Source organism: Copidosoma floridanum, unplaced genomic scaffold (genome assembly GCF_036245765.1).
Source record: "Copidosoma floridanum isolate Cflo_tuat_1 unplaced genomic scaffold, Cflo_Japanese_pri ptg000021l, whole genome shotgun sequence".
NCBI lineage: Eukaryota > Metazoa > Arthropoda > Insecta > Hymenoptera > Encyrtidae > Copidosoma > Copidosoma floridanum.
In genome coordinates this window covers 12,386,625-12,400,263 of record NW_028321898.1, presented here as the reverse complement: position 1 = coordinate 12,400,263, position 13,639 = coordinate 12,386,625, and the positions used below count along the sequence as shown (strand labels likewise).

Here is a 13,639-nt window from a genome sequence, read left to right as displayed (position 1 = left end):
TTTAGCTATTGGATATTGTAGCTTCGTTATTGCAGTACGTTAAATACAAGTTTTCTTGAAAAAGTTGTCTTTAAAACAAGTGGCCGTTTTTTTTATTTTTTATTTAAAATTGTTATTTTTTGAAGTAAGCTTGCTTTTAAGAAAATATAAAGAAATATTCCTTCAAATTATAATCAAGAAAATTTATATATATTTAAATAACGTCAGTTCTAACTTAATATTTTGAAATTTTTTTTGTAAAATCATATAAACCTTATCTATATTATTAAATTCACTCTGTCTTACTTTTTTTCTAATTTCGTAATTTGTGACTTTGTGACTTGTACTTTGACTATACTATACGTTAACTCTGAAACCAAACAAAAAGCTCTTTTGTTGTCACATTTTTTTAAAGTTTGAGGGATGCTATGCTAGTTTAAGCCATGGATACATTGTCTTTTCTTAAAAATTAAAATTATCATTTAAGGTTTTTATTAAAATATTTTTCTTGATTGTCCGGAATCATCTATGATTGAAGACTTGTCATTTTGTTCACGTAAAACTTTGAAAAAATTTTCTGGATATTGTTTCATTAATAACAATATTTAAATTATTGATTTACAAAAAGCAATTTCTACTATGAAGGAAATTTAAATGAAAAAACTTGGAATCTTGGAGCATGGCTATTTATTTCATATATTAATTGGACAATGTGATCCAATATTTCGGAGTCATCCTGACTCCCTCTTCAGAGAACTGTACAATTTACAATATTTATGATATAAAAAACATTATGACAAATTACATTAAATGAAAATATAAGTCACCTATGCAGATGCGAACATGAAAATGCCAAACGCAGCATGACTGATAAAGACTAGTCAGTCATAACCATGGCAATGGAGTACTAATAATGAAATAAACTTAATATTATAAATTTTACCAGTTAAAATGTATATACAAATAAGTTATCTACAATATAAGTCACATCCTGACTCAGCACATGTAACTGAAAGAAATTAAATGTGGTAATATGGTGTTAAGATCTTGTCACCACATAGGGTGCACCCACGGTCAATGTATGTACAAGGAAACAACGACCAACAGAAACGTGGCCATCAAGTGGCACACCTATCAGGCAACACTCGTCAAGAGCAACGCAACCCATGCATCCTGTCCCTAAGTTTATATAAAAAGGACTTGTAATGATTATGTAGTTTATTGGTATCTAGTTTTCTATTAACATTACGGTTGAAGTACGAAATATATAACATCTCCGAAAATTCCCTTTTAAATATGTTGTTTTCTTGGTCCAAAATTTTGACTTCATCAAACTTGAAAGTATGGCTGAACTCAGAACAATGCGCGGCAATGACAGAATTTTTATCACACTTGTGAACCATTCTTTTATGTTCGTCAATACGTGTGGCCAACCTGCGCTTACTTTGGCCTACATAGAACAATCCGAACTCGCACTCTATCCTGTAAACAATGCCACTTCTTTGCAATTTTGGAGTCTGATCTTTACCTAGTCGGATTATGTTCGTAAATTTATTAGAGTTTTGGAAAATAGTTTTTAATTTGTGTTTAGAAAAAAATGAACGGAGAGTCTTTTCGAGATGAGGATAGAAGGGTAAAATAATGAATGAGAGTCTAGGACTACTTTCCATGACTGGTGGCGACATCTCACAGTTGGTGAGTGAGTTAATGCGGTTTTTGTTTTTATTAAATCTATTGATAATACTTATTCTGGCTTTAATGTATTTTTCTATGAAATATGTAGGGTAACCATTCATGGTAAGAGCTCGTCTCGCTCGATCAATGTTCCGCGACCTAAACTTCGGATCTGCTAGTTTGAAACATTTGTCAATTAATGGAAAGACTATTGCGATTTTTTGTAACACTGGGTTGTGAGAGAAAAAGCTTAGAAGTCTACCGGAAGATGAAGGCTTACTATATAAATCTATTTCACAAACGGAATCTGCGATACGAGTGATGGTGACGTCAAGAAACGGAATTTCTACTATGTTTTACTTTTGCAATAAAACGTATATTTCATGTTATTTTCGGATATATCAGTCATAAAGTTTATCCTTTCGTTTTAGAATGTAATTGATGCAAAAAAAATAAAATTAACATTGTTTGTTATTTACATTAAAATCTTGTGTAAGGCAACTTTAATAATTTTATCAACTAAGAAAAAACGAAGATTTGTTTTTACTTCAAAGAAAGCATTAGTGCACTAGCCTTTTTTAAAATACAATTAAACCAAGAAATTATTTCTTCGAAACCCCCAACGATAACATTTTTTCCTAGTCTTTCCAAGTTATAATATCTTCAGATTATTAGCGTTTTTTTTCAACATCAGTTTTACGTAAAATATTTTCTTACAAAGGAATATAAAACTATAAATCTTCTAATTAGGAAAATAATTAATTTTGTCTTACATCTATGTATAATATCGAAAATGGTTTTTAGCAGAACATATTTTTATTTCTGATACTACTTAACCTCTTTTTTAAATGCGCTCTTAATATCAATAAAAAAATGAATAGTAAACTCACTAGTGGGCATGTGTATACGTAAGTATATGTGTGAGAGTAACAGTGTGGGTAACAGCTAGGGGTGGAGCTAGATTGGGCCTAGAGCTCACATAGCCTGCCTACTAAGAATCACTTGCTGTTCAGAAATTCTCTTTTCTTATATAAGCAATTTTATTCTTTGCAAAAATAAATAAATTTATATACCTTACACATTAAAACTTATAATAAATGGTAGTTACATAATTGATAACAAGAAGTTAACAACATTTTCTGATAATTCATTATTTATTGGTTCTTCGCAGGAACTGGTTTCCACAAATCCAAACCAGCGAAATTGGCGTGGTATACTTATTGCTCTATTGGTAATAATTGCTGTCTTAGCCTTAATAGTAACCTCTGTTGCACTATTAACACCTCCAGAAGAAGGACCACGTATAAAAGGATTACGCATAAGCTTATCAAACGTAAGTTATTTATCCAAAATTATTCTTCTTGTATTTTAGCCTTATATATCAGAGTATTACATATTTTGGGATTTGGTAATTAAATTTAACGGGTCGAGCATATACACACATAATGTATGTATATACGAGTAAGTAAACTGCTTATTTGGGCCTTTTTTTGAGCAAGGACAGAAAGTAGCAGAATAAATATTATCTATTAAAGACAAACATAATTTAATAGTACTTATGAAAACCAGCACAATTCATTATATGCTGTTGATAGCTAGCAGTATTTGTTAAGCACAGGGAAGAAGTAAGTTTCGTCGACTTCTGAAGACCATGCCACTGCATTTTGTGCTGTTAATAACTGACATTATTCACTATGAATTTACCGTCATATTCAATAACTCTTTTATTTATATTTTAATGAATCGCTATAGTCATATGTATGTGTAATCAACTTAGATTCTTTAGAAATTCAACGATTATGTACAAAATATAAATGATGTGTCCTTATATCAAAACAGTTTGTATTTTTAAAAATATATTTATTAGTTTGCTGTGCACACATAAAAATTTTGTATAAAAGTAAGTCCAAATGATTTTCTACACTTGGAAGCATCTACTCTGCAGCTGACCATGGTATTCATAAGGAGACCCTCGATTCTGTTGCTTGCCCTGATGACATGCACCACTAGGTAAACAAGTTATTATTTTTTATTTTTTGCTAATGTATTTCAGAATCTTTAATAGTTTGAATTAAATGTTTTTAACAATGTACGGAAGTATTTATACTATGAAAATTGACGACCTTTTTTACACTATCTTATTAAACACTTCACTTAAGTATTTTTCATGACGTATCTAACTTAGATTGTAGCAGTAAATTTGAAGTGTATATTAATATTACATTAAAATGTGATTGATAGATAACCGTCAACGGTCAATTTTAAATAGCAAATAAGAAAATGTTATCAAATTCTCACTAGCAAAGTAAAAATTTATATAAAATTTCGAATAGCATTAAAAAAAAATATTATTGCAGCTCAGTGACATTTTCAAGCAACTTTATTCACTAGGGTTAGAATATAGAGCACTTTGGGTCCTGTTTTGCAGATATTTTAGGCTCATTATTTGCAATAGCAGACTGAAGCCACAAAATATACAACATAACAATTTGTTTAGTGATTAAATAAAATTAAAATTCAAACTTTGCATACTAAGAATGCCTATTAGTGTGTTTCTTTGATTGTTGAGAGGGGTTATTTTATTGCCTTTGTTTTTTAATTTAATATTTAATAAAGTGTATGACTCTCAAGGGCGGATCCAGCTTTCGAGTTAGGGAGGGGTCATCAGGATGTCCATTAGCCCAATAACCCAAATAACCCAATCAGCGAGGAGCCCAACACCCTGTGTAGCCTAACTTCTAACCCCACGTAACCCTGTACCCCAAGCATTTCAAACCAAATGACCTCGTGCATTGATGTTGTACGTATTATTAATTAAAAAATTATCCTTTCATTGTTTTTGAAATAATTCAGTTTTTTTTAATAGCAAATTATTCTACATCAAAATAAATTCAATTAGAGAATAAAATCAAGCTTTCTTTTTTATCTTCTCGCAAAACGATTTATGACTTCTCCCACGTCAATGGGTATGTTTTTGTGAACGTGGAGAAGTGCCAGTCCAGTAAGGCGGTCTTCTGCCATTGACGCTCTAAGCCAAGTTTTGAGCCTCTTAAGAGTAGAAAAGGACCTCTCTGCCGTTGCTATACTGGCAGGTAGTGTTGCAAGAATACATAAAAAAATTCTTATGTTGGGATACATTTCAGCATCACAATTTTCCAACAAATAAGAAATAGACTGCGGATTATTCTTATTACGCTGCCATTTTGCCATCCAAAGTCGGTATTCGTTTATAATTACCAAAACTGAAGTATTGTTTATCAGCAGTTTATAGTCGTTTGCGAGTTGCTTAACAGTTTCAATGTCTTCATTGGTAAATGTATGTTCAACTTTTGGAATTAAAACGCCTAATTGAAATAAATTGAGTACTTTAAGTAACAGTTATACTAACCTTTTTCACGTGATTTGGCCGCGTTTTAATGTTATTTACACTTTCATCCATTTTCGACGATCATACAATTTTATACAGTTTAAAACAAATTACTGTATAAAACTAGGAGAATCATAAGGTACGTTTTTTTAGCGATCGGTTGGTCGGTCAGTCGGTCCGATTCCTCTAGAATGTATATCTGTATACATAGTGAGTATAGGTATACTTTTTTGAGGAATTGGACCGACCGACCGACCGACCGACCGATCGCTAAAAAAAGGTACCCATACATTTACCCATCCCTGATTCAAACGTATTTCAGTGCACTATTGACGCTCCATGTGATGATGTGATTGCGGCCTAACACTTCGAATCATTTGTTTAAAGATGGCGTTGGGTTACAATATAGAAATGCACATTTCGGATCATCGGGTTAATCGGGTAGTTGAAATCGCAACCGCAAACGAGTGAGGCAGTGGCCGCCGTGGCCGGGAAATCAAACGTAAAATAAAGGCGAAATAAACCTTAAAATTATGAACAACGTTTATTCGCTGCAAATTCAACTATTCCACCACATTATCATAACAACAGTATTATGTGGTTATAGGCTCCTCGTCAATTGGGTCACTGGGTTAAATTGCTTGGGTTAAAGTTAATTGGGTTATTGTGTGGTTTTAATTTCTTGGGTCTTCGTTTATTGGGGTTAGTGGTTTTGAATTTTCCGCTGGTTTCAAGGGGGGGGGGTCATAACCCCCATGGCCCCCCCTGGATCCGCCGTTGATGACACTTTATCCGTTAGTAGTACAATTTGGCCACACTTGACCCTCATGGTTTCTCACCACCTCACGTAAAATACACACAAAAAAGGTAGTAATGTTATAAAATAAGATTATTATTATTATAAACTTTTGAAGCATTTAAAATCAAGTTAATTAATTTGTTAATATGACATCTTTAAAGACATGTTATAGTATATCCTCTTAGACATAATAATTTTATACACGGGAACTGGTCAAAAAATAGGGTGAGTTCCGAATTTTCGTAGACTATAAACTTTAATACAAATTTATAATCTTTTGTTTAGTGTGTTTGTAAGCTGGTCATGATAATATTTCTATAGTTTTAACTATCTCGAACTCCTTATTTGCTTATAAAAAACCAGAATAAAGGGAATCACTGTTATACTTCTTAGTTCTTCTGTATTAAAAAAAACTTCTGCAAGGACTTTGCATTTATTTAATTGTAAAAAACGGAATAAAGTCCTTCTTACACAACTTTGCTCTGGATGCCCCAGGATGTTAATAACAGATAAAAACATTAAATAGTGGAGAAAAACAAGTTTGAAACATTTTTGCATCACTACTAGATAAGTAGCTGATAATTTCAGCGTCTTCTTTGGCTCAGGTCCAGCAACTTAAACGGAACGACTGTTTCGGTTATAGAACTGTGTCGACATAATTTGTTTCAAAAGTGTTGCATTATCCACTCACCCATCGTTGCTTGTTCACAAACGTTTGGCAAAAAATAATTACAGTAATTATAACCTAGCCTTTATATCAGGCATGACCCTGTGTAACCTTTTACTGATACCAAAACTTAAGAAACCCATAAATGGTCCTTAATTTTTAACGATTGAGAATGTTAAAGCCAAACCGCTGAGAGAGCTGCTTAAGGACATGCCATAAAAAAAAATGTTGAAACTGTTTTGAGGGTTGGAGAAAATTCTGTTATTACTGTATAATATCGAAAGAGAGCTACTCTGATGACGACAAAATAAGAACTAATAGATAAATAAACATTTTTAGAGAAGCATGAAAGTGCACCTTACTTTCTGAGCACATTGTATATTGGTGTTAGAAAAAACCTAGAAGCTCGTGTTCTATTTGAGTCGCACTAACACATTCGGTGTAAATGTAAGAAGGCTTCAAAATAAAAAATAGTTCTTCCATTGCAGTAAAAATGACGCTTACAGCACACTTTTATACACTTTTATAATACAGAGCAGTAGCTGATGACACAGAATTCTCAGAAAACGTAAATGTTATGTTAATATAATGTAATCTCCGAAATCTTAGAGTAAGTCTTTCTCTCTACAGGCTTGACTACCTCTTTGCATACAAAAGCAAAATCACTATTCACTAAACAAGTTAATTTGAAAGATAAAATTGTACACACGTGGTATTACTTGGCTCGCAACAAGGCTCAGATCTAATGAAAGCCACCCTTGCCTTCAGGTTGGAAGATAATGTAAATATATAGGACTTTATACACTGTTTCTCTTTTGTTCTTCTAATTTATCATGCAGTGTTTAATTTGGTTTGACTCTCCCCCTTGAACTTATTTAAAATAAAAATTCTCAGGTGAGTTCAATAAATTTGGATAATATTTTTTTTTTATTTCTGAAAAAAAATGCAGCTGCATTAGCTATTCAAGACAGAAAATTCGATTATGTTCAGACGCATGAGTGGGACAATAGCTTTGGATAATAAACGCACATATGAGATAGAATATTATTGCTTTTGCGAAACGTGTCATTCAATCAGGTTGTTATTACATCGCGTATTTTGTGATCTCTCCTACCCCACTCGTGAGATCTGTCGTGGGAAAAACTGTACTCCCGATACCTGGATTTGTGCATTAGGTAAAAGTGCATCTTGAAAATATTAACTGCATTCTTCCACTCCTCAAGAGAATATATATGATTCAACAGAATATCATGGTATTATAAGGTACGTGTATTATGGCACATATGACTAAAATATATGAAATGAATTAAAGTTGATATTTACAAAGATTGAAGGCTTATACCCCGTAAAACCACCGTATATTAAAACATTTCAGTAAAATGTACGTCATAACTGTGCCATACAAATACGCAGTCTAAAAACAATATATCCTGTCGCAGCTGGTAAGAAAGATTCTATAATACGTATCACATATCTTGTAATTTAAAATTATTAAAAGGAAGCTAAGTACTTTTTACTTTTGATTGGTAGTAAATAAAAACTTAAAATTGACTAGTTTAATGCCTTATTATGTCATAAAAATATGTCAGTACAAAGGCAGTATTTTAATTAGTATAATGTGAGACTTATAAATAGTTGTAGTTAAGAGTTAAATATCCATTTTAATTTTAAAAATACGTAATTACAAAAAGTCTTTTATAACATGTATCACACAAAAAGTATTCTGCGATGAAAAGAAAAAGTAAACTTTACCCTTTTTGAATTTTGATCTCACAACTTTGTTCAGCTGAGGATTTATTATTTATTTCTAATCAGATTAAACCTACTTCATCAATTTTTCGTAGAAGTTAAATATAATCGGGGTGCTACGACTTCTGAAGAAACTTTTATTTTTTATCAGTACTTACAATAAGTAAAATAATTAAAATACTGTTTGTATTAACAATAACAAGGTATAGACAGAGCCTGTACTAGGTAGATACGATTGACGATAATAGTCCCACTGAATTTATACTAAGAGTTGCTTCATGACATTGTCAATTCTTAAGAAATGATAAGTTAACTCGTACAATTAGTAACACGTTACATCAAACGATGAATCCTATCTCAAAAAAATAAGAGTCCAGTGATTACTAATTAGTCTATTATGTTATTATTTTCAGGTATAATGAGGTGGGATAGTTTTACGAGTCGATGCAGACGGTACCTGCAGTATTCCTAAACTTTTTGTGTAAAGCGTACTTTATATCAGTGAGATAAAAACCTCTACGTGTATGAAACTGAAAAAATATTCAGAGTGATCAAACGGTATAATGTAGAAGTCTGAACATTCTAAGGATTTTTTTCTAACTAAAAGAGGTACAGTTTACGTTACAAAAGTTATTAATATTATTTCAAAAATTATTCATTATAATATACTTGTAGCAGAAATGTGCGTTTAAAAAAAATTACTTTTGTATTTTTCAAGAAATCCAAAGTACAATGAATTCTGCCTTTCATTTAATACTGGGAAAAAAGTGGTTAATACTGCCTTACCCTAAATATCGCATATTGTATACTTAAGAGTAAAATCTCAGGCTGGTTTCTCTGTATAGCTAGCCCTTTAACATGAAAAGGACGGATTGTTCAAAAATTAAGGTAAGCATATTTACATACATATTCATAGAGCGATTTGACTCTCTGTACGCCAGCTCCCCTCCCAACTCTCTTTGTAATTACACTTTATATTATTTTGGCACTCGGTTGTCTGGCACAAGCGCTGGCTTATATATTTCTTGCCTTTCGAACGTCCAAGCGGCCTAACACTCCTGCGAAGCAGTCCCTCCATCGTCAAAATTTCACTGGCAATGTATTTACACCATTGGTAAAGTTTTACCTTTTGATAGCAGTCTACACAGAAGCTAGTCTCCGGCTTATTGTCGTAAAGTATATTTCTAATAATTAGACATTTTTTAAGTATCAAATCGAACAATCGAGGCACGCTCGATTTTCTTTTGCATTCTTCTGATGAGCGATTTGCCCAATTCTTGCCTTGTAGAAGACATCGCTGTTATATTATTTCGAGTTCTCTTTACGCAATACTTTCTCATTAACTTTCCTAGACATTTATCTTTGTGTATTATCTGCGAAATTTCTTTGGTCGATAAAACTTTGTCTTGAAAAAAAAATTCTTTCCTGCCAGGCAAGTCCCTTCATTATTGTCATTGCATGCGGGATTATATATTTTTAAGGCGTCAATGAACACTCATTGCGATATTTCAATAACTCTACATCGCAATTTAATTTGACTATCGAGGACGAGAATTTCCACACGGACTTTTTAATTCAAGGCTTTCAAATTCGTGAAAAACTCAGTACATATAAACACACAGAAGACAGATTTTTTCCCTTTACTTAACTTTATAGCTGAAAGAAAAATTAGCAATTGAAATAAATACCTGATGCAAGAGAAACAACAAAAGCGAACCTCATAATAAACACTAAGGAATATTTTTAACTTAAAACTTGTTTGGATACGGAATGACCTTCTCACTGGTCACTAAATAATGAGTGGAACTGACACTCTTTCTTTTAAGAAACGTAATCTAATGCACAGCTGCATCCACGACGGGGCACCTAATTACAAGCCCATAGATGTAACCAGGAAAACCTCAAGCATGAAAACTGCCCTTCATCGTTTCCTTCTGACATTCTACACTGATACTTTATAACCCCTAAAACCACTTTTCAAATTTGAAAAAGTTATAAGTGCATATAACTTTTAAAAAAAAGTGCATATACACTGTAAAATAGCAAAGATGTACTATTTAAACAGTAATACAAGTTATTTATTTATTTAAAGCTGTGTACCACAATATACTTAAGTATCTGTATACTAAAATATACTTAAGGTGGCTCCTCACTAAATCAAAACACTGGAGTATTAAATGATATCTTAAAGAATGATTTTTAAAAGTGCAAGGAGTCTTTTCCCAAAATTTTAGACCTCGTCACCACCAAAATTGTTCAAAAAAACTAACTGGAAAATAGACTCTGTAACATAGCCTCTTATGGAGGGTCGTCAAATTGGTGGCGCAGGTTGTATGATATCTTAGCAAAGATACTGTAGTTCTTAATAGAAAACTATGTAGCAGATAGAAGAAATCAGAATCTTTCCAACGACATTCAGGTACTTGGACATTACCATGGGTTTTATAGGATATTTTGTGAAAATAGTAGATAACTGTGCAAGTCACGGAACAGATGAAAAGTGTGGGGCGTCTGCTACACCGAAGAGCGGTAGCTCGCGTAGTTTGAATTGGTCAGAAAGTTGTACGTAAAATGAATAGGAGTTGTGGGGAATCGTAATTGTAATAAAAATAAATGAGACGCTGAACTAAGAAAATAATTTAATGTGGGGCTGACTTATGTACTTTTTTGACTAATAGATAAAATTAATAGAATATATCACGATAAAGTTAGGACACAGTTGTATTTACTCGTCACTAATAAATAACTTGTAGATTTTTTCTAAAGTTTTTTTGTCTTTGGTCACCCGTGGCTTATTATTAGGTACTTATCGTCAGCTTATTATTATTTACATACAAGGGTTATGTTGTCAGATTTGTATACATACGTCTGCTCGGGTCACTGTATTGTACGATATAGGTCAACGGTGTAGATGTGACTAAACTTTTTTTGAAGGGACTATAGGTACCTATCCATTTTTAGTCAAGAACCTCCACAGCCAATGAAAAGCTGTGTTGCAGTATGCTTACTCTTCTTGTGGGATTTATAGTGAGGAGCCACCTTAAATATCCTAAATAAGGTCCCATTAACTATGAAATAGTTGCCTTTACAGCGAAATCATGCATTTCAGCTATTTTTTTCAAGGTAATATTTAAATTTTAAATTATATGCTTAACTAATTGTTGATACTACAAAAAATAATGTGTATGGGTTGTACAATTATTTTCATTTACATCAAGATTGTTCATAGAATCGTACAAATAAATGAATAATACATAAATAAATGATAAAATATTTACTATTTCAAATTCAGAGAGCACATCTTAGTCGTGGTCATAAGTGTACATTACAAGACAATGACTATTGTTACGTTGTGGCTCTTCAACGTAACTTTACTGCACGAGTATTTAGATGTCGCGTGCAGCGTGCGAATACCAAATGTATTTGTCTTTAGTAATGTTGCAGAGCAAATAAAGTTTTAAAAGTAATTTACCATACCTTTAGGGATAACGAACGATTCGATGTCAACAGCTCTCCTGTGATGGCCGTTACAGTAGCTTGGGTGTTTCGTAAAATAATTTGTATCGCAAGAAGAAAAGCTCAATCGAAAGTTAGCAAAGTTTAATTTTATTTAGTCACAAATATTACAAATTGTATAAAGGTAGTCGAAACAGTAGATAAGTGCTTATAAATAAGTCTCGCTAAGTTAATACTTGCTACTTGCTTACTGGTCAGCAGCTTCTCCAGGAAAGAGGGAAAGCTTGCAGGGCGCCAGCAACCGAAGTAGTTGTTAAGGTAGGATTGTAAGGCTTAAAAGAAATAAAAATGATTGTCACTGGACCATGATGCTAAAGTCAAATTTGTTTGAGGTTGATTCACAGTAAAAGCAAATATCGCTACGTATGGTTCAATGATGGACCAGGTTGGGGCACTTAAGGTGAAATCTTGTGGTAATATCATGTTCGTTACCTTGCAAATAAGAAGCCGTATAAGCGCAGCAATCTCTCTACTGTTTTATGTTTAGGAGCTAAAATTTGCAACCGTTGAGGAATTTAATATCGTTCATAGCCTTTTCTTCCTAAAAAAAATTGCTGCAAAAACGTTGCGTATGTAGTGCCAATGATACTAAATAAGGATTGTTCTTGTTCATGAGCTTCGGATTAATACCATTCAGGATGTTCTATAAACTCCCTTACCTCATGATGCTAAAGACCACTGCTTCTGTTTCTAAGGGCTGCCTTAAAAGCTCGCTTTGCTTGGTGTTTAATGGTGATTTCGGAAATGCATTCAAAATGGTCCAGTAATACATTCATCATCATATCTTGAATAAAGCTATCCAAGTATCTGTTGCAAGTGTTTTCTGGTGTGCGTACGTGTCTCACACCATAGATGTAGAGAGCTGCTTGAAATGAGATTTTTCCCGCTTCCAGCTTCTGTGTAATAATCGGTTTCATGCTTGCATGTGCGTGAGGCTGATTTCGTATAGATTGGTATGAGACAAGTGATGAGCTTCTTTAACATGCTTAATATTTATATGAAATACTGTAGACCAGAGTTTGCTTATTATTGCCATATCTTGTATCTGTTTAAAAGCGATTTCTAGATTAAAATTTGATTGATGGAATTTGGATGTTACCTTGGCACTTGTCATAATCACTCTTTTAAATATAATATAACTAAAAAATATTGTTTATATCTGAGAACGAAATAAAGATATTCTGAGACAGAAAAGAAAATTTATTTTTTCTTTTTTTTGTATAAGATAGTTATATATAATAAGTATTGCTGTAGTTTTAAGTTTTTTAAATCTCATAAGTGATTTTCCACTCGTTTGGCGTGCTTATGGCACTCTTCAAGAATTGAATAGTATGCGGGTAAGCACATGTATCAACCAATTGTAGTTTCAAGACCTTTTATGAAACAAGCATTTGATAGGTTTTTGCGCTCTTAGTGTGTTTGTATTATTTCTGTACAGTTGTTTTGAGCTATTTTTCTAGCTCTGATAAATAAGTGAAGTAAACAATCATTTTTGTGAGAGCAATCTGTCGTTAATTCCTTGTTATATTGTATTGTCCAAATTGTTGCGTTATGGATGATAATTAAGTGGTTGAGAAACTTTTGTTTTGAACCAAGGTTAAAGATTTATTTATTTATTTATTTTTTTTTTTCATGTTAAAAAAAATTCAGAAACTTGTGTATCTGCGTATCAAACAAAAATGACAATGATAATACACACAAGCGCTTAGCAAGTAAAAAGGTTTTACTGATCTGCAGGTGGTGGATGCGTGTGTATTTATGTGTGATTATTTTTGTGTTGTTATTACTATTTATTGAGGGGTTATTAAAAATAAAAAAATAGCATAAGCAGTTGCTTTTTCTGTGTGTTTCGTTGGTCTTGATTTTTACGTTTCTGTTTTCCCACGTG

General features: G+C 32.5%; 1 protein-coding gene across 1 annotated transcript in view; it reads left to right on the top strand.

Moving 5' to 3' along the window:
* The window catches only part of Dpp10 (Dipeptidyl peptidase 10), a 1,604,019-nt gene that overhangs the window by 29,833 nt on the left and 1,560,547 nt on the right, over nucleotides 1–13,639 (top strand). The window contains exon 2 of the mRNA XM_089594726.1: nucleotides 2,825–2,986. Coding sequence (XP_089450852.1) covers nucleotides 2,825–2,986 — 162 coding nt within the window. The remainder of the gene's footprint in view (nucleotides 1–2,824; nucleotides 2,987–13,639) is intronic.